Consider the following 21,070-nt stretch of genomic DNA (forward strand, 5'->3'; position numbering starts at 1 on the left):
AAGACCCAGGAGTGAGTCAGCAGTGGACATATTTGCGGACCTGTGAGAAGTGGGATATTTCTGGAGTAGATGCAGGCAGTTGTAGTAGTTGAAGGATAGGGGAAGTCAGTGTTAGAAAGGGGGTGGATTTGCAAAGGTAACATCATGGAGGGGCTGAGAGACTTGCAAACTAACATGAACTTGAGACTTTAGCTAGTTAATAGAAATAAGCCAAAGGGTTAGCTTGAGGGAGTGATTGTGGGTGGGGGTAGGTCGCAGGTTTGCAGGTGGGGTGGCTACTTGGAAGGTGGCTAGAGGGATCCAGGTGAGATCAGTGAAGTTAGTAAAATTTGTGAGGAATTTACTACTCAGAAGAATGCAGGATGGGGTGGTGGATTTGGTGTGGAAGGGGAAAGTCAGAGAGACAGTGAAGATCAGTCTTGCATCTCCGACTTGGGCATTTGGACCGTCTGCTGAGAGGAAGAAAATAGGAGGTGTCGGGTTTCATCAATAACTCCAAACATGGTGTTCCTTCAAGTGACAAAATCTCCGGAATAGGACGTGGAGGTCCTATTCAGGACTTACACAGGACCAAATATTGTTGAGACCCATTAGATTGTAAATGGAGTCTTCATTTTGGGCAACAGCTTAGTTGAATTTAAAGATTTAAGCTCCACAAGAAGAAAGGATTGGAGAGTACCCTGGCAGTAGAGCTAACTCAGCTTGTCCTGCCCAACTTTGAAACCTCATTGGTACAGCAGGTAGAGGATGGACCCCTGGTTCCACAGAGCGGCTGCATTGCAGAGTCCCTGAGGCTGGGAAGTGGGGAAGGGCTTCTGTGGGATGACGGAGGAAGTTTATCCTGTTGGTCGGCGAGGGGTCTCCTGAAGGAGTCGTCTCCTTGTTCTTGCAGCTACCCTCTGTTTTTGTGCAGAGAGCAGCTGACTGTGCAGCACTGTGGATAAACTGCTGGCACAGAGGTACAGAGAGGTCTGGCTGGGGCTGGGCGACTCCAGGATCAGGGGGAAATTCCTCTTCTCTTTTCGAGAGACGTTGTACCCTTCAGGAATATCTCCCTTATCAACCATCTCAACATTAATTGAATAGTAGATCTGCCTCAGGCCCAGTCCTGGGTCTTGTCGATACCAGGACATATAATCATGGTTCATATTCTGAGAACAAGTGACTGTCAACTTCTTTCCAGTCACTGTGATGAGGTATCTTGGGTTCTGGGTCACTTGGGCTTCCAAGGGGCCTGTAAAGGAAGGGGACAGAGTTAGAGGCAGAGCTGAGGGGGATCTCCAATGCTGAAGCCTTTAGGAGACACCTTGGGTTGAGGCCTACAAAATAAGGCCAAAAGTTGCCCACGTGTTCTGGGACTTACCTGCTCCTAGAAGGCAAAGGACCACATAGCCAAGGAGCTGGGGGCCCATGGCAGCATCAGGCAGGTGTCTGCCAGTTCTGGGGGCTCCAGTTGGTTTCTGTAATGTCTCCACCTCTTCAGCTATTTGGGCCTCAGAAATCTTTTCAGGAGAGAAACCACTCCCACTTCAGTTCAGAGGGCTGAAGTGTACAAAAGCAACACAGCCAACCCAGGCTGAGGACATTTGTGATCAATGTCATTTTCGTTAATCTGTGTGAGGCTGCTTCTTTTATACATGTGCTGCATTTTCTTATTAATACAGTCTTGTACAAATTGTCAAATATTTATGTATTTTGGATCTCAGGGTATAAAGTGGTGTAACACATTTGATTATCACTTAGAAGTATGAGAACATAAAGCTTATGCTATTGAAAGCTGCATTTTCTTTTTTTTCTTTTTTTTTTTTTTTTTTTTTTTTGAGACAGAGTCTCACTCTGTCACCCAGGCTGGAGTGTGGTGGCATGATCTTGGCTCACTGCAACCTCCACCTCCCGGGTTCAAGCAATACTCCTGCCTCAGCCTCCCCAATAGCTGGGATTCCATGAAAGCTGCATTATGATATTTTTTGAAGTCATTTCTACTCTGGCAGAAAAAATTCCAAGTATATCCCTGACTTCATTTATCCACTGGTATATATCTTTAGTCACTACCTTTTAAAAGAGTCTAAGGTGTAAAATCTCAGATTCATATCATAGATTATTTTGCTAGTCTATATGCTGTTTAAAATCCAAGACACACAGCTTCTTTGCTGTTTAGCAAAATTGGCTTAGTCATCGTTGCTAGAGCTAGCAGCTGTTTCCACCAAAGACAGCATCTGGAGCATCTTCTTTTCCCCAGAAGAAGCTGGTGAAAGGCAGAGGTAACATCTGCTTCCTGCAACAACCTCAGAGTCTCACCAGCCAGCTCTGCTTCCTGCCTGCTTTTGGTATGTGTTTGCTTTCTTGCCACGCCACAGCTTGCTGCACATGGAAGGTGTCTGTCCTTGGATATTGTGTTGTAGCCAGGCAGTGTTTGGGGCCAGGAGTGTCAAGCTTCTCTTAGCTCTTCCAGCAGCTGCTGGTACTGCTCTCTTTTCTGCCTAGGTATGTTCTTCCTGCATTGAGGCGACTTTCCTAGGTTTCCCCAGAATGCCTTCCTCCTTGAACACCTTTGAGCTTTTCTTAATTTTTTAAATAGTTGATGAATAAAAACTGCATGTATTTACAGTGCTCATTGTGATTTTTGACACTTGTATACTTTTGAATCCTTCTTGTACGTTGTAGGAACCAATGCATTCCTGGATGGTGGAATGGAAGGAGGCTACCGCTTTCTTCTCGATTGTTTCCTACCACAGGTAGAGTCTCACAGAGCCCGTCATTGTTTTGCCAAATCATTGTCATCTCCAGACAAGAAGGGGTCCCCTGCCAGTTTTCAGGGCTACCCTCAAAGCTCAGAGATGAGTTCCTTGCCCCCAGACCCCTTCACGGTGATAGGTGCAGCTCTAAGCAGTTTCCATTCCGTGCATTGAGGAAGGAGTGATTGCTATCAGGACCTTAGCTCTGACCTAAGGAGGAGTATTCTCTCTTTTTCTGTTTCTGGACCACTCCTTTCTGGAAAAAAATGTAGGGAGGGAGCTTGGCTCTACTTCAGCCACAGGTGTTTGCATTGTCTTAGCAAATCCTCCATATCCTAGCTGTGAATTTGGGTGTTAAGAGAGGGAAAACAGCTTTCGTTCTAAAAACCCACCACACGTAAATAATTTCATGTTACTTAGTGAACCTTGCCATCCCAAATAGCAAAATCTTTCAGAATTTACTCACATCCACACAGCTAAGCTCACTATTAGGGGATATTGGATTTCCCCACATTCTGTGGTGTTTCCAAAGTTGAACAAGTGCATAATTACACTTCGGAGTATTATAATTTTCCCCAATCTCTTTTCATATTAGATTAATTCAAAATTTAGGAGGTAGCTAATTCTATATTCTGTTCCTCTACCAGCTAATTCACTCTCCTCAGCTATGCAGCTTCTCCCTCCCTGTTCCTTTGACTATGAGGCTATTCTGCTCTCTTGTTTCCTTTTCTACATCAACCAAGGTACTAAAATGATGCTGTTAGCCTGAGACCCCAATAGCCTTACAGTAGGAGCCAGTTGTTTGATTTTCCCACCCTTCCTTCCTACAACCTTCCCTCTGATCTTTTCTACCCAATTCCACCATATTTAGGAATTCTGAAAACTTATTCTATTCTACTTCCCTAATGTAGGGCAGACTCCTATGTCCCTAACAGTGGGAATGGAAAGTAAACAGAACCCTCTAGACGGCTGGGCACTCTGAAACATCTCCCTTCACCTTTGCATTTTAATGGGAAGCATTTCATTCTATGCCATGCCATCCCTTCCTCTCCTTCATACTTTTTCCGTCTTTGCTCTCTTCCTTCTCTTTTTAGGGACTGCTCATCCACCCAACTGGGGCAACAGTATCACGATAAAGGTAATTAAGCTAACACCTACTAAACTGATGAACCATTTCCTAAAAACCCCTGTAAGAGAACCTATGCCCTGTCCCTTTAAATATAAAGCAATCTTTTTTTTCTATGTGATATTGAGCCCAGGAATAGACTGCAGAATTCTCATCACACTTCAAATTCTATTTCACTTATACTCAGGCCGTTTCAGTTCTGAGAAAGTCATTCTAGTTTATGTATTTTCTTGTACTATATGATTAACTTTTGAAAGATCCCAATGAGAGATATTTATATCTCATGTTTTTAAATTCATAATACAGTGTTACAATTTATCAAACTTTCCCTCCCACTATTATCTGAATTTTAATGTTTATATTACAGGAATATGTTAGTGCCCTCTAGTGGAACATCAGAGTGGTGGGCAGAATGGTTCCTTAAAGATGTCCAAGTGCTAATAATCCCCGCAACCCGTAACAGCTGTGGATGTTCAGTTAGATGGCAGATGGGAATTAAAGCTGCAGGTGCAATTAGGGCTGCTAATAGACAGGAAGCAGTGCCTGGACTATCCAGGTGGGTCCAATGTAATCACGCAGGTCCTTAAATATGGAGAGCCTTTCCCGGCAGTGTTTAGAGGGAGCTATGAGTATAGAAGTAGGGTCAGAGCAACAGAACGTGCTGCCTTTGAAGATAGAAGAAATGGAGCCATAAGGTAAGAAAATTGATTCTCCCCTGGAGCCTTAAGAAAGGAACCCAGATCTGCCGACACCTTGATTTCGGCTGGGTGATACCTATGTTGGTTTCTGAACTACAGAGCCTTAAGATGATACATTTGTATTGATTTAAGCCGCTAAATGGGTGGTAATTTTTATAGTAGCAACAGAAAACCAATACAACCACCAAGATCAAAAATGTGTAAGAGAGCAATTAGGATGAAAACAGTAAAGGAACGAGTAATATCGGAGTGCAGAGTCTCTGGGGCATCTTGAGCGTATGTGGGGGCTCATATAGGTCAGGTCGCTGCACCCCTGGGGTTTGTCATATCCGCTCAGAGAGGACGTGAATGCACTGATAGACTGCTGCTGCAGAGGGTCTCAGAGCCTGGTTAGTGCTAGACGATTTAAGGGTTGGGAAAGATGATTATATTTTCCCCTTTTTTTGTTGTTGTTGGAATGACTGTGTTGACTCAGTGCATGTTTTTCAAAGCTGCCGACTTCAGAAGAATAATAGATTAAATTTATCCCCCCAGCCCTGGATCTTATGGATTCCAGAACGTTTGGTCTGGTTGATAATCTGAAAACATTCCGATACAACTTTCCTGCTTCTCTCACCAGGTGTCTCAGGGTCTGTGTTACTTTGACATTCATGAGCCCTTAAAAGGAGGATGCAGAAAGTGACTGCATAGCCCACCAGGAAACCCATGTGAAAGCCACGAGGAACAGCCTGTTCCCAGAGCCTGGATACACCGGGATAGTGATTTTCCCATGTGCTTTCTGAGAATACCCGCCCATGTGAGCCACAGGCCACAGATGAGTGTCCCAACAGCTTCTCTCCAGATTAGGTGGTTTCCTCACAGAGCCTTACCAAGATATGCACTTTTAGACCAACTCAGTTCTAGAAGAAATTGTTTTTTTCTGTTCTAAATGTTTTCTAACAGTTTTGTTCTCCAAAATACATCTTTTAAAATTTGTTGAGTTGGTTTCTTCTGAGGCCTCTTTCCTTGGCTTGTAGATAACCATTTTTTTTTTCCTATACCCTTTTTTCTGGTCTTCCCTCTATGCATGTTTGTGTCCTAACCTCCTGATAAGGACACCAGCCATGTTGAATTAGGGCCAACCCTAACGACCTAATTTTAACCTAATTATCGATGTAAAGACCCCATCTCCAAATATAATTAGCCGCATTATGGGACTCTAGGGTTTAGGACATCAACATATGAAATGAAGAGGGTAGCACAACTCAGACCATAACAATGGAAATAATAAAAGTACTTATCTTACATATTTGTTGTGGCAATTAAATGAGTTGCCATGAATGAAGAGGTTAAAAGATCACCATGCTTACAACCATTCAAAATATTTCCTCTACTACTGCTTCTATCATAATACTTTCTTATGTCAGTGCCAGTCTCTGTGTTAAACTACTCACATACTGTTTCGTTCAACCCTCATCCCACTTCTGAGAGGCTTATATTATTTACTACATTTTATAGATGTGAAAACTGAGGGCTTAAGTCACTTTCTAAAGCTGGTAAGTGCCAGAAACTGACTGCAAATCCTGCATTCTCAACCATGATGTGTAAATATTTCCATTTCTCTACATGCTTTATGGTAAATGTGATGGTGAATTTACCGTTCAACAGTTTGACTTTTCCATTTCTTTTAGGAATTACTTTCCAATCATTCCAATTTCCACACCTAAAACAGAATTAATACACTTTCCTTTGCCTATGTTGTCTCTTGCTGTCATCCCCAAGTAACTGGTGGAAGGTATCTGAGTTATCAGCAATGAATCCCTGCTAGTCTGCAGCAACCTCAGGTCTTGTCTCCTCAGAAGAAAATTCCACTGAAGGTCATACAACAGAAAAAGAGACCAAGGCAAGTTTTAGAGCAGGAGTGGAAGCTTATTAAAAAGGCTTTAGAACAGGAAAGAAAAGAAAGAACACTTGGAAAAGATCCAAGCAGGTGACTTGAAAAACAAGTGTGGCGTTTAACCTTGATCCTGGGACTTCATAGGCAGCCATTTTGTGCCCCTTTCTCATGATTCTCCCCTTAGGATAGGCTGCCCAAAGGCACAGTGCCCTCCTTATGCTTGGAAAGTGAGCATGCGCAGTGTGTTTAGGAAGTTGTATGCATGCCCATCTGAGGCTTTCTTCCTGTTTCTGCTGGAGTGTCCCTGGAAGGTCATGCTCCACCCTTTTGTGTCTCAATGCACATGACTGGGTTCACTTGCCCAATACCTGGGATTTTATTGGAAACCTTCTTTGCTTCTCCCTGGTGCCTGCATTCAATTGACACTTTAATGTTAACAGCTGTGATCAGCAGGAGCTTGTCTCTCCCTGGCTTAGCCTGCTGAATTATGCATTATTTTTAGAGAGGCAACGTTATAATCTCTGAACCAATGCCAGATTGTCTGACGTTCCTGGTCGGTGGGAGGAAGGGAGTCCTCTCCTGTGCCACTCATGCCTAACTAACTACCTGTAACATCCAGGCGTCCCATACTATCTCCCCACATTCCTTGTAGGCTCAGGGTGAACCTCCCAAGCAGGATTCGCTTTGTTTTCATGCTAAAAGTATGATTTCCATATCAATGGCAGGAATCTGTTACCTTTCTTTTTCTACCCTTCTTTAGTTTTGCTTTTAGATGATTACACTATTACAGCAATTTTAGTCAAACTGAATGTGTACTTGTATCCAGGTTGGCATCTTAAATTGAAACAAATACTGTTCTAAATGTGTTCACTTTCTAAACATTCAAGTTTTATTTATAGATTTTTGTGAATGGTACATGGTTTTAACTGTTTATCTAGATGCTCCTACAGAAACAAACATCATAGGATATAATTCTCTTGAGTGACAACATGCTAACTTCTTGTGCAAAATGGCTTTCCATTTTTGTGCTTCCATTGTGTGGGAGGGAAGCTGGACAGTGAGTGAGCTTCCTCTGAAATTTCTGATGACAAGAACGGTTTCTACTCTGCTGCTGTTCAGAGGGTCACGTTCTGTGTTTTTTGTCACAACCTCCTTAACTTCCTCGGTGTCAGCACCTTCATGACTTGGTGCTACTTAGCAGGGTCCATATATATTATGCTGGCAGGACAAAGGAAGGAATTATTCCCAGGATGAGCAGTCTCCCTGAGGACTGAAACAGCTGTAGTGCTCCCCGCTGTTACATTCTGATCCTAAACCTGTAGAGATGAGGAATTTGCAGAAATGGAACTTGCCAAGAACAGAAACTGGCAGAATCTGTCACAAGAAAAAGGTCTCAATCAGACTCCAAGAGAGGGTTCTTGGATCTTGTGCAAGAAAGAATTCATGGGGAGTCTGAGCAAAGTGAAAGCAAGTTTATTAAGAAAATAGAGGAATAAGTGAATGGCTACTCCAAAGACAGAGCCCAGAGGGCTGCTTAGTGCCTATTTTCATGGTGATTTCTTGATTATATGCTAAACAAGGGGTGCATTATTTATGCCTCCCCTTTTTAGGCCATCTGGGGTTATATCCTGATGTTGCTATGGCATTTGTGAACTATTATGGTGCTGGTGGGAGTGTAGCAGTGAGGACGACCAGAGGTCACTCTCATGGCCATATTGGTTTTGGTGGGTTTTGGCCAGTTTATTTACTGCAACCTGTTTTATCAGCAAGGTTTTAAGGACCTGCATCTTGTGCTGACCTCCTATCTCATCCTGTGACTTAGAATGCCTTAACTGTCTGAGAATGCAACCCAGTACATTTCAGCCTTACTTTACTCAGCTCCTATTCAGGATGAAGTTGCTCTAGTTCACATGTCTTAGACATTTCCTCCCTCCCTTTTATAAGAGAACCCTTAATCTTAAGGTTGTAGAGGGACAAAGATTCGTCTTCTGTAACTTCTTCAGGCTGAATAGGGGCAATGATATTCCTGCCTAACTATTAGGGTCTTTTGTGTTCAGGGTAGAAAGGAGTTTACTCAGAAAGCTCCAGTATGATGAAGGCCATTCAGAACTCTTGAGTCCTGACAAAAGGTGATATCTGAAAGATTAATAAGTATTCAGCTGAAGAAAACATTTAGTAAGCTTAGTCTGCATTCCTACACAAAGAGTAAAACAGCAATATAACAAAATAAGCAAAATTATCCCAAGTAAACTAAATTAGAAGGCTCTTCATGAACTGGGCAATTACTGGAACCAAGCTGACATGAGGTGGCTAGCCAACTCCAATACATGACTAGAATTAGAGTACTGATCCAGATTTTTACATTACCAAAATGTCTTGTTTTTTCAGAGTAGCAGGTAAAGAACACTGGTTGGTTCACAAGAACAAGCAGGGTTAGCCTACACTGCAGAAACAAACTTAACAACTGATGAGACCAGAATTTAATAACAAGTGTAACATAGGTCTTGAAACATAATATTCTCTTTCGTGTTTTCCATTTTCACTAAAGATAAGTCATGGTAAGACCAATTGGCTTTATTATACTTGGCCTGATTATTTGTAAAAAGTGCAGCAAAAATAATTGTTTTTCACATAGACTTTTAACACTGGCTTTGATGGAACTTTGTTTCTTAGAAGGAATCTTAGATAACTCTTTTTGAGCCGAGCCCTACCATGGGTTTGTACTCTCAAATACCTATGAGTTGAGTAAATTTCTCTCCTCTTGGGGTCCCAAGATAACTTGGGGCTCCTGGACCTGTTAGAAGGTGACATAGTTCACTTATTACAGGTCGGAAATCACGTACAGGGACTGTCGTAGCAAAGGCTGGAGGCCAGTTCCCCAAGGGGCTTTTGTTGACTTGGCAAGCCAAGTTTGATTCCTTAAAGGAGAGTATAGCATTCCATCAAAGTCTTGGTAAAATAACCAGCTTCTCCAATTGTGTCTTGTTACCAATAATAATAATAATAATAATAATAATAATACAAAACAAACCAAAGAGATTCTTATTACACTCGTGTAAATAACTATATTGCCATAAATTAAGAATACTCACAACTAGTTTCCAAAATCTGGAGAAATCAGGTAAAGAGAAAAAAACATGCTCTCAATTTTGTTCACACAAGTATACTTTACTCAATTGCTAAAAGTTATAATAGCTCAAAACGTTTCCTTGACTATGAAATACAAAAGATCAGCAACATTTTACACAAAAATTTAAAAAAGTTACTTTAGACTTTTGCTACTTTAGTCCATGCAGTTAACTTCCATTCTGCTTGATATTCATAAACATTTCAGCTCTTCCTGAGTCCTGAAAAGTTTTCCTCTGTTCTGATGTCACAATGTCCAAACTTACCAGAAAATCTGCATTTAAAAGCACCAGTAGAGTCCTACAATTAATTCTAAACCACCTTTTAAAGAGAACCAAAATGAGACAACAATTGTCTGTGGATGACCAAAAGTCTTAGGACAGCCACAATTAAAGCCAAAATTGGCTAGAAAAATGTGGTTACCTCTGTGGCATGCAATGATTTTAATGAACATTTATTAATAACATATACTAAGTCATATCAGGCTTAAAGAAGGTTTTTTTTTTATAATTTTGGAACATGTACCAATAACACATTTATACAAATACAGCCCCAAAAAAACCAGATGCCATTTTGTATTTGATAATGCTTCTTGTATGATTGTAATACTAAATAAGCTAAATGTCACTGTTGCGTTCGTGCATTATTGATGTCAAACCCAATTCTTAGTAAAACCTTATTTAAAAATGTATTCAATCTTAATCATGTTGACCATAAGGTAAGGTTTTATAAACCTTTTATAACACTTTACAAGTTTTTGTTAAATAGTAGAGTAGTGCTTTTATTCCAATGTTCAGTTTCCAGAATAACTGAATAATACCCCTTTAATTTTAGCCAATGTGCACACATAGAATCTCTTTTATGGTTATTTTTTCACAAGCCTTCCACAGGTTTCTTGAACAGTCAGCTTCATCCTAACTTGAAATGATCCTTTAATGCTTTAATCTAGGCAAAAATCTAAATTCCCATGACTTTATATATATACATTTTTTAAATTAAAATATATTTCGCTTTCTTTATACAACTTGCATATAAAACTGTTTCTTCAGTAGTATCAATTACATGTTATAATGTTGACTCTTACAAAGGTTTTTCACCAAAAGTTGCTAAATTCAGGATTTTAATTATATACTAAATGTGGAGCCTAGCCTGGGACACACCAGGCAGAAGTGCAGATAAAAGCTGACTCCAGGATTAGGGGGCGGAGCAAGATGGCCGAATAGGAACAGCTCCAGTCTCCAACTCCCAGCGCGAGTGACACAGAAGACCGGTGATTTCTGCATTTTCAACTGAGGTACTGGGTTCATCTCACTGGGGAGTGCCGGACGATCGGTGCTGGTCAGCTGCTGCAGCCCGACCAGCGAGAGCTGAAGCAGGGCGAGGAAGCGCAAGGGGGAAGGGAATCCCTTTTCCTAGCCAGGGGAACTGAGACACACAACACCTGGAAAATCGGGTAACTCCCACCCCAATACTGCGCTTTAAGCAAACAGGCACACCAGGAGATCATATCCCACACCTGGCCGGGAGGGTCCCACACCCACGGAGCCTCCCTCATTGCTAGCACAGCAGTCTGTGATCTACCGGCAAGGCAGCAGTGAGGCTGGGGGAGGGGCACCCGCCATTGCTGAGGCTTAAGTAGGTAAACAAAGCTGCTGGGAAGCTCGAACTGGGTGGAGCTTTTTGCAGCTCAAGGAAATGCCTGTCTCTGTAGACTCCACCTCTGGGGGACAGGGCAATAACAAATACAGCCGAAACCTCTGCAGACGCAAACGACTCTGTCTGACAGCTTTGAAGAGAGCAGTGGATCTCCCAACACGGAGGTTGAGATCTGAGAAGGGACAGACTCCCTGCTCAAGTGGGTCCCTGACCCCTGAGTAGCCTTAACTGGGAGACATCCCCCACTAGGGGCAGTCTGACACCCCACACCTCACAGGGTGGAGTACACCCCTGAGAGGAAGCTTCCAAAGCAAGAATCAGACAGGTACACTCGCTGTTCAGAAATATTCTATCTTCTGCAGCCTCTGCTGCTGATACCCAGGCAAACAGGGTCTGGAGTGGACCTCAAGCAATCTCCAACAGACCTACAGCTGAGGGTCCTGACTGTTAGAAGGAAAACTATCAAACAGGAAGGACACCTACACCAAAACCCCATCAGTACATCACCATCATCAAAGACCAGAGGCAGATAAAACCACAAAGATGGGGAAAAAGCAGGGCAGAAAAGCTGGAAATTCAAAAAATAAGAGCGCATCTCCCCCGGCAAAGGAGCGCAGCTCATCGCCAGCAACGGATCAAAGCTGGACGGAGAATGACTTTGACGAGATGAGAGAAGAAGGCTTCAGTCCATCAAATTTCTCAGAGCTAAAGGAGGAATTATGTACCCAGCGCAAAGAAAACTAAAAATCTTGAAAAAAAAGTGGAAGAATTGATGGCTAGAGTAATTAATGCAGAGAAGGTCATAAACGAAATGAAAGAGATGAAAACCATGACATGAGAAATACGTGACAAATGCACAAGCTTCAGTAACCGACTCGATCAACTGGAAGAAAGAGTATCTGCGATTGAGGATCAAATGAATGAAATGAAGCGAGAAGAGAAACCAAAAGAAAAAAGAAGAAAAAGAAATGAACAAAGCCTGCAAGAAGTATGGGATTATGTAAAAAGACCAAATTACGTCTGATTGGGGTGCCTGAAAGTGAGGGGGAAAATGGAACCAAGTTGGAAAACTCTTCAGGATATCATCCAGGAGAACTTCCCCAACCTAGTAGGGCAGGCCAACATTCAAATCCAGGAAATACAGAGAACGCCACAAAGATACTCCTCGAGAAGAGCAACTCCAAGACACATAATTGCCAGATTCACCAAAGTTGAAATGAAGGAAAAAATCTTAAGGGCAGCCAGAGAGAAAGGTCGGGTTACCCACAAAGGGAAGCCCATCAGACTAACAGCAGATCTCTCGGCAGAAACTCTCCAAGCCAGAAGAGAGTGGGGGCCAATATTCAACATTCTTAAAGAAAAGAATTTTAAACCCAGAATTTCATATCCAGCCAAACTAAGTTTCATAAGTGAAGGAGAAATAAAATCCTTTACAGATAAGCAAATGCTTAGAGATTTTGTCACCACTAGGCCTGCCTTACAAGAGACCCTGAAGGAAGCACTAAACATGGAAAGGAACAACCGGTACCAGCCATTGCAAAAACATGCCAAAATGTAAAGACCATCGAGGGCTAGGAAGAAACTGCATCAACTAACGAGCAAAATAACCAGTTAATATCATAATGGCAGGATCAAGTTCACACATAACAATCTTAACCTTAAATGTAAATGGACTAAATGCTCCAATTAAAAGACACAGACTGGCAAACTGGATAAAGAGTCAAGACCCATCAGTCTGCTGTATTCAGGAGACCCATCTCACACGCAGAGACATACATAGGCTCAAAATAAAGGGATGGAGGAAGATTTACCAAGCAAATGGAGAACAAAAAAAAGCGGGGGTTGCAATACTAGTCTCTGATAAAACAGACTTTAAACCATCAAAGATCAAAAGAGACAAAGAAGGCCATTACATAATGGTAAAGGGATCAATTCAACAGGAAGAGCTAACTATCCTAAATATATATGCACCCAATACAGGAGCACCCAGATTCATCAAGCAAGTCCTTAGAGACTTACAAAGAGACTTAGACTCCCATACAATAATAATGGGAGACTTCAACACTCCACTGTCAACATTAGACAGATCAACGAGACAGAAAGTTAACAAGGATATCCAGGAATTGAACTCATCTCTGCAGCAAGCAGACCTAATAGACATCTATAGAACTCTCCACCCCAAATCAACAGAATATACATTCTTCTCAGCACCACATCGTACTTACTCCAAAATCGACCACGTAATTGGAAGTAAAGCACTCCTCAGCAAATGTACAAGAACAGAAATTATAACAAACTGTCTCTCAGACCACAGTGCAATCAAACTAGAACTCAGGACTAAGAAACTCAATCAAAACCGCTCAACTACATGGAAACTGAACAACCTGCTCCTGAATGACTACTGGGTACAAAACGAAATGAAGGCAGAAATAAAGATGTTCTTTGAAACCAATGAGAACAAAGATACAACATACCAGAATCTCTGGGACACATTTAAAGCAGTGTGTAGAGGGAAATTTATAGCACTAAATGCCCACAAGAGAAAGCAGGAAAGATCTAAAATTGACACTCTAACATCGCAATTAAAAGAACTAGAGAAGCAAGAGCAAACACATTCGAAAGCTAGCAGAAGGCTAGAAATAACTAAGATCAGAGCAGAACTGAAGGAGATAGAGACACAAAAAACTCTCCAAAAAATCAATGAATCTAGGAGTTGGTTTTTTGAAAGGATCAACAAAAATTGACAGACCCCTAGCAAGACTAATAAAGAAGAAAAGAGAGAAGAATCAAATCGACGCAATTAAAAATGATAAAGGGGATATCACCACCGACCCCACAGAAATACAAACTACCATCAGAGAATACTATAAACACCTCTATGCAAATAAACTGGAAAATCTAGAAGAAATGGATAATTTCCTGGACACTTACACTCTTCCAAGACTAAACCAGGAAGAAGTTGAATCCCTGAATAGACCAATAGCAGGCTCTGAAATTGAGGCAATAATTAATAGCCTACCAACCAAAAAAAGTCCAGGACCAGATGGATTCACAGCTGAATTCTACCAGAGGCACAAGGAGGAGTTGGTACCATTCCTTCTAAAACTATTCCAATCAACAGAAAAAGAGGGAATCCTCCCTAACTCATTTTATGAGGCCAACATCATCCTGATACCAAAGCCTGGCAGAGACACAACAAAAAAAGAGAATTTTAGACCAATATCCCTGATGAACATCGATGCAAAAATCCTCAATAAAATACTGGCAAACCGGATTCAGCAACACATCAAAAAGCTTATCCACCATGATCAAGTGGGCTTCATCCCTGGGATGCAAGGCTGGTTCAACATTCGCAAATCAATAAACATAATCCAGCATATAAACAGAACCAAAGACAAGAACCACATGATTATCTCAATAGATGCAGAAAAGGCTTTTGACAAAATTCAACAGCCCTTCATGCTAAAAACGCTCAATAAATTCGGTATTGATGGAACGTACCTCAAAATAATAAGAGCTATTTATGACAAACCCACAGCCAATATCATACTGAATGGGCAAAAACTGGAAAAGTTCCCTTTGAAAACTGGCACAAGACAGGGATGCCCTCTCTCACCACTCCTATTCAACATAGTGTTGGAAGTTCTGGCTAGGGCAATTAGGCAAGAGAAAGAAATCAAGGGTATTCAGTTAGGAAAATAAGAAGTCAAACTGTCCCTGTTTGCAGATGACATGATTGTATATTTAGAAAACCCCATTGTCTCAGCCCAAAATCTCCTTAAGCTGATAAGCAACTTCAGCAAAGTCTCAGGATACAAAATTAATGTGCAAAAATCACAAGCATTCTTATACACCAGTAACAGACAAACAGAGAGCCAAATCAGGAATGAACTTCCATTCACAATTGCTTCAAAGAGAATAAAATACCTAGGAATCCAACTTACAAGGGATGTAAAGGACCTCTTCAAGGAGAACTACAAACCACTGCTCAGTGAAATCAAAGAGGACACAAACAAATGGAAGAACATACCATGCTCATGGATAGGAAGAATCAATATCGTGAAAATGGCCATACTGCCCAAGGTAATTTATAGATTCAATGCCATCCCCATCAAGCTACCAATGAGTTTCTTCACAGAATTGGAAAAAACTGCTTTAAAGTTCATATGGAACCAAAAAAGAGCCCCATCTCCAAGACAATCCTAAGTCAAAAGAACAAAGCTGGAGGCATCACGCTACCTGACTTCAAACTATACTACAAGGCTACAGTAACCAAAACAGCATGGAACTGGTACCAAAACAGAGATATAGACCAATGGAACAGAACAGAGTCCTCAGAAATAATACCACACATCTACAGCCATCTGATCTTTGACAAACCTGAGAGAAACAAGAAATGGGGAAAGGATTCCCTATTTAATAAATGGTGCTGGGAAAATTGGCTAGCCATAAGTAGAAAGCTGAAACTGGATCCTTTCCTTACTCCTTATACGAAAATTAATTCAAGATGGATTAGAGACTTAAATGTTAGACTTAATACCATAAAAGTCCTAGAGGAAAACCTAGGTAGTACCATTCAGGACATAGGCATGGGCAAAGACTTCATGTCTAAAACACCAAAAGCAACGGCAGCAAAAGCCAAAATTGACAAATGGGATCTCATTAAACTAAAGAGCTTCTGCACAGCAAAAGAAACTACCATCAGAGTGAACAGGCAACCTACAGAATGGGAGAAAATTTTTGCAATCTACTCATCTGACAAAGGGCTAATATCCAGAACCTACAAAGAACTCAAACAAATTTACAAGAAAAAAACAAACAACCCCATCAAAAAGTGGGCAAAGGATATGAACAGACATTTCTCAAAAGAAGACATTCATACAGCCAACAGACACATGAAAAAATGCTCATCATCACTGGCCATCAGAGAAATGCAAATCAAAACCACAATGAGATACCATCTCACACCAGTTAGAATGGCGATCATTAAAAAGTCAGGAAACAACAGGTGCTGGAGAGGATGTGGAGAAATAGGAACACTTTTACACTGTTGGTGGGATTGTAAACTAGTTCAACCATTATGGAAAACAGTATGGCGATTCCTCAAGGATCTAGAACTAGATGTACCATATGACCCAGCCATCCCATTACTGGGTATATACCCAAAGGATTATAAATTATGCTGCTATAAAGACACATGCACATGTATGTTCATTGCGGCACTATTCACAATAGCAAAGACTTGGAATCAACCCAAATGTCCATCAGTGACAGATTGGATTAAGAAAATGTGGCACATATACACCATAGAATACTATGCAGCCATCAAAAAGGATGAGTTTGTGTCCTTTGTAGGGACATGGATGCAGCTGGAAACCATCATTCTTAGCAATCTATCACAAGAACAGAAAACCAAACACCGCATGTTCTCACTCATAGGTGGGAACTGAACAATGAGATCACTTGGACTAAGGAAGGGGAACATCACACACAGGGGCCTATCATGGGGAGGGGGGAGGGGGGAGGGATTGCATTGGGAGTTATACCTGATGTAAATGACAAGTTGATGGGTGCAGCACACCAACATGGCACAAGTATACATATGTAACAAACCTGAACGTTATGCACATGTACCCTACAACTTAAAGTATAATAATAATAAATAAAAAAGAAAAAGAAAAAAAAAAAAAAAAATTACTATGAAAAAAAAAAAAAAAAAAAAAAAAGCTGACTCCAGCATAGCTAGGGGCATGGCTAACTCCACATGTCCCCAGGTCTTATCTAGAATCTAATAGCTTCAAGGTAGGTAACTGAACAATTTTCAAAAGTTAAAGAAGCAGTTTATGACCTTCAAGCATTTAGCAATCTTAATATCTGTCCTGCCTAATTAAATGTTTACATTTTTGAAGATATTTTTATTTTACCGATAATCTTCAAAACTGTCTTTATTTCTGGAAAATTACTTAAGTCACATGAACTAAAAGGCCTTACACTTTTTACTTTTCTGACACAATATTTGATTTAAGCTTTCATTATTAAACCCATTAATCGATGCTCTTTTAGAAATAAACATCACATACACATAATACATGTAAATACATACACGGAAGAATATAAAAAAACCTCATTCCCTGGGAAGGAATTGAACCCTGAACACAGGATGCCATTGTGAAATGAGAAAACATGGCCACATGGTTACAACTTCAAGCTCCCAAGGACACGCAAGACAAGAAAAAATCTCATCCAGTGTTTCTCAGGAAACTGCAGCAAAGTTTGTAACTGACCAGTTTGCTGGTCTGTCTTGAATAGCGGTTTACAGGTGTCCTAAGCCAGTGTTCTATCATAAGGCACCCCTCTTTATGACAGAATAATACAGAAAAACACAAAGCATATCAGATTTGCTACAGCTTAAGTCTAGTCTCAAAAATCCTTTCTTCCATTAATCAAAACTTTATAGGAGATAAACAGTGATTTTTACCATTAATTCAACCAGTTTGCACAGAGAAAAAGAGGGAGAAAGAGAAAGAGGAAAGCATTGTCTGAGGCAGGGTGGGGAAGGGGAGGTACTTGGAGACACCAGAGAAAGACCCACCCATTGTGACACTGAACAATTCAGATGGCCGCTTGATGGTTGTGAAGGATCTTTTCCAGCAGGTCCATCAGCTCTCAAGTTTTTCATTTTAGGGAGAAAATAGTTCTCCATGTCCCATGATCCTGTACATGCCTAATCCTGTTACCCACAGCTGAGAGCAAGGAGTTCAAGGCCTATTAATCCAAAGAGAATAGCAGTTAACATCCCGTAGTGCAAAACTCATTCTTAGCTCAAAGGGACTTTACCAAGAATGACTTTTCTAAGAGGGGCCACTAACCCCCTAAATCTTAGAAAGGGACTCTAATCCTCCTAAATTGGGCCACTGACCCAAGGTCATTTAAGTGTCCTTGCCTTTTATTAAGAGGGGCCTTTAACCCTCTCTGTCTTAGGAGAGACTCTAACTCCCCCGAGTTGGACCTCTATCCCAATTTTTTTGTTTTGTTTTGTTTTTGAGACAGAGTTTCACTCTTGTTGCCCAGGCTGGAGTGCAGTGCCACAATCTCGGCTCACTGCAAGCTCCGCCTCCTGGGTTCACACCATTCTCCTGCCTCAGCTTCCCAAGTAGCTGGGACTACACACACCATCTACCACACCCAGCTAATTTTTTGTATTTTTAGTAGAGGCAGGGTTTCATCGTGTTAGCTAGGATTGTCTCGATCTCCTAACCTCGTGATCTGCCCACGTTGGCCTCCTAAAGTGCTAGGATTACAGGCATGAGCCACCGCGCCCAGCCCCCAACCCCATTCTTTACCTGAGTAGGTATTCTACCACTTACCCACAGTTGTCCAATCAGTGCTACAGTCTATTTCCTTGGGTTGGGGAGAGGTCTCCTTAGTATCATCCCTTCAGGGTTTGCCAGGAAGATGTTACGGGACCCCAACACTTACCCAAAGTTATCCTTTGGTTCCGGGATTTCCTCACTACACTCTCTTCATCATCACCAGAGAGCTGTTACAGGAAAGGCTCCTTATCCAGACCCCAAGAGAGGATTCTTGAATCTTAAGCAAGAAAGAATTCAGGGGTAGTCCATAGGGTAAAGTGAAAGCAATTTTATTAGGAAAATAAAGGAATAAAAGAATGGCTTCTCTATACAGTAGCCCTAAGTGCTGCGTGTTGCCTATTTTTATGGTTATATCCTTTTACATGCTAAACAAGGGATGGATTATTCATGCTTCCCTTTTTTAGAACATCTAGGGTAACTTCCTGATGTCATGGCATTTGTGTCCTAGCACTGGTGGGAGTGTAGCAGGGAGGCACGACCAGAGGTCACTCTTCTGACTATTTTGGTTTCGGTGGGTTTTGGCCAGCTTCTTTACTACAACCTGTTTCATCAGCAAGGTCTTCATGACCTGTATCTTGTGCTGACCTTCTATCTCATCCTGTGACTTAAAATGCCTTAACCATCTGGGAATCCAGCCCAGTAGGTTTCAACCTCATTTTACCCAGCTCCTATTTAAGATGGAGTTGCTCTGGTTCACATGCCTCTGACAAATCTACCCTTAAAAGTGGCATCATGTGATTCAAACTCCTGCCTTTGTACTTTTGCCTCAGGCTACTTCCCAGCGCGATTTCCTTCATCAGCTGCCTTTTTTCAGCTGCTTGGAAATAGAGCCTTATAATAGTTTTCTCTTACTGTTGTACCCTATTACTGCAAACTTAGTGGCTTAAAACAAAACAAACTTATTATCTTACAATTCTTTTGGTTAGAAGTCCGGGGTGGGTCTCATTGGCACTTTGCTCTTTGCAGGCTGTAGAAGAGAATTTTTTTCTCTCTTCTAGCTTCTAGAGGCCTCTCACATTCCTTGACTCGTGGCCCCTTTCATTATCTTCAGCCAGCAACAGCAGGTAAAGTTCTCACATCACTCTCACCATAGTCACTTTTATGTACCTACGTGTTTACTCTGAGCCCACCTGCATGAGTCAGGATAATCTTCCTGCCTCAAGGTTAGTTAATTAGCACACTAAACTATCTACAAACTTAATTATCTTTTATTATGTATGGTAACATATTTACAGGTTCTGAGGTTTAGGACATAGATACCTTTCAGAGTCATTATCCTACCTACCAGTAGCCCTTAGACAGAAAAGGAAGGCAAGGGTGGTTAAATTTAAGAAATATACTTTGGAGGAAAAAGGAGAGAAGAGGCAGACCCAGGATCAAATCACTGTAGACATTGCTGATTTTTTTTTTTTCTTTCTTTAACAGACACATAACACCTGTTAAATAATCAGGTGCTGTTTCAGACCCTGAGAATAGAGGCATAAACACAAAAGTCAGCATCCCTGTTCCTCTATTAATTGTGTCTGATCATTCGTTAAACATGGATGTCATACATAGGAGAAGATTCTGGGGAAGGAATAATGGAAAGGCATGTCATTTGACCACATGGATTTTGTAGGCCCATGGTAAAATCGCTATACCAATAAACATGATAATTTGGTATTTGCAGAAAGGGAGAATTGTGTAAGGTATGGAGAATACAGGGGAAAGGGTCTACAATCTTCTTGGGAAAATGGCACATTTCATGTAGTGCTATTGTTTTAAGTTCTATTTGAAAGTGCAGAATAAATTTGCAGGTATGCTGTGTAAGGGAAATACTATGCACAGCATGTTTGGAGATAGAGTTCAGTGTTGCTTACAGCAAAGTAAGTGGGACTGTGAGTGGTAGGTGTGACTGGATTTCATAGTAGGCTTGTAATCGTAGAAACCTTTGTATATGTTACGTAATTTTTTTTCACCCACCCATCTTGTTCCTAGATGGATTTAACCCCTCCCCACTTTCCACTACACCCAGAGCTCTCCTGGCCCGCAGCAATGTAGGAAAGTAGAAAATGATTTAGCAGATTGAAGAAGACAGAGCTTGTCAGCATACTATACACAGGTGTACTTGAAGAGTTGGTGAACACATAGAGACAAAGGGGTGATTATATTGTGTGTGTGTCAGTCAGGCTGGGTATGATCTGGTCGTTTGGTTTTCTTCATCTCATTTGGACATGTCTGGGATTCTGAAGCACTGACCCATTCTTCCTACTCATAAGAAGCAAGTGTTTTAGAATATAAGTGCTATTATTATTCAAGTATGGTGGAGCTAATGGATCAGGAGACAGCTGCCACTGAAAATACAGTTTGTCACCTACAATTCCCAAGAAGAAGGGGCATGACACACTATGCAGGGCCATAGAGTCCCAGTTGTTTTTTGTTTTTTTTTGTTTTGTTTTTCTTGAGAAGGAGTCGCTCTGTCACCCAGGCTGGAGTGTAGT

General features: G+C 41.3%; 1 protein-coding gene and 2 gene segments (V, D, J or C); all 3 read right to left on the reverse strand.

The window, feature by feature from the left end:
• Positions 1–21,070, reverse strand: part of LOC126951110 (probable non-functional T cell receptor beta variable 7-3) — a 632,711-nt gene that overhangs the window by 237,508 nt on the left and 374,133 nt on the right.
• Positions 1–21,070, reverse strand: part of LOC126951109 (M1-specific T cell receptor beta chain-like) — a 418,381-nt gene that overhangs the window by 186,149 nt on the left and 211,162 nt on the right. The window lies entirely within an intron of this gene.
• Positions 728–1,550, reverse strand: LOC126951107 (T cell receptor beta variable 27-like). The segment is given in 2 exon segments: positions 728–1,234; positions 1,364–1,550. Coding segments are annotated over 2 exon segments (447 nt in total).

This window comes from Macaca thibetana, chromosome 3 (genome assembly GCF_024542745.1).
Source record: "Macaca thibetana thibetana isolate TM-01 chromosome 3, ASM2454274v1, whole genome shotgun sequence".
NCBI lineage: Eukaryota > Metazoa > Chordata > Mammalia > Primates > Cercopithecidae > Macaca > Macaca thibetana.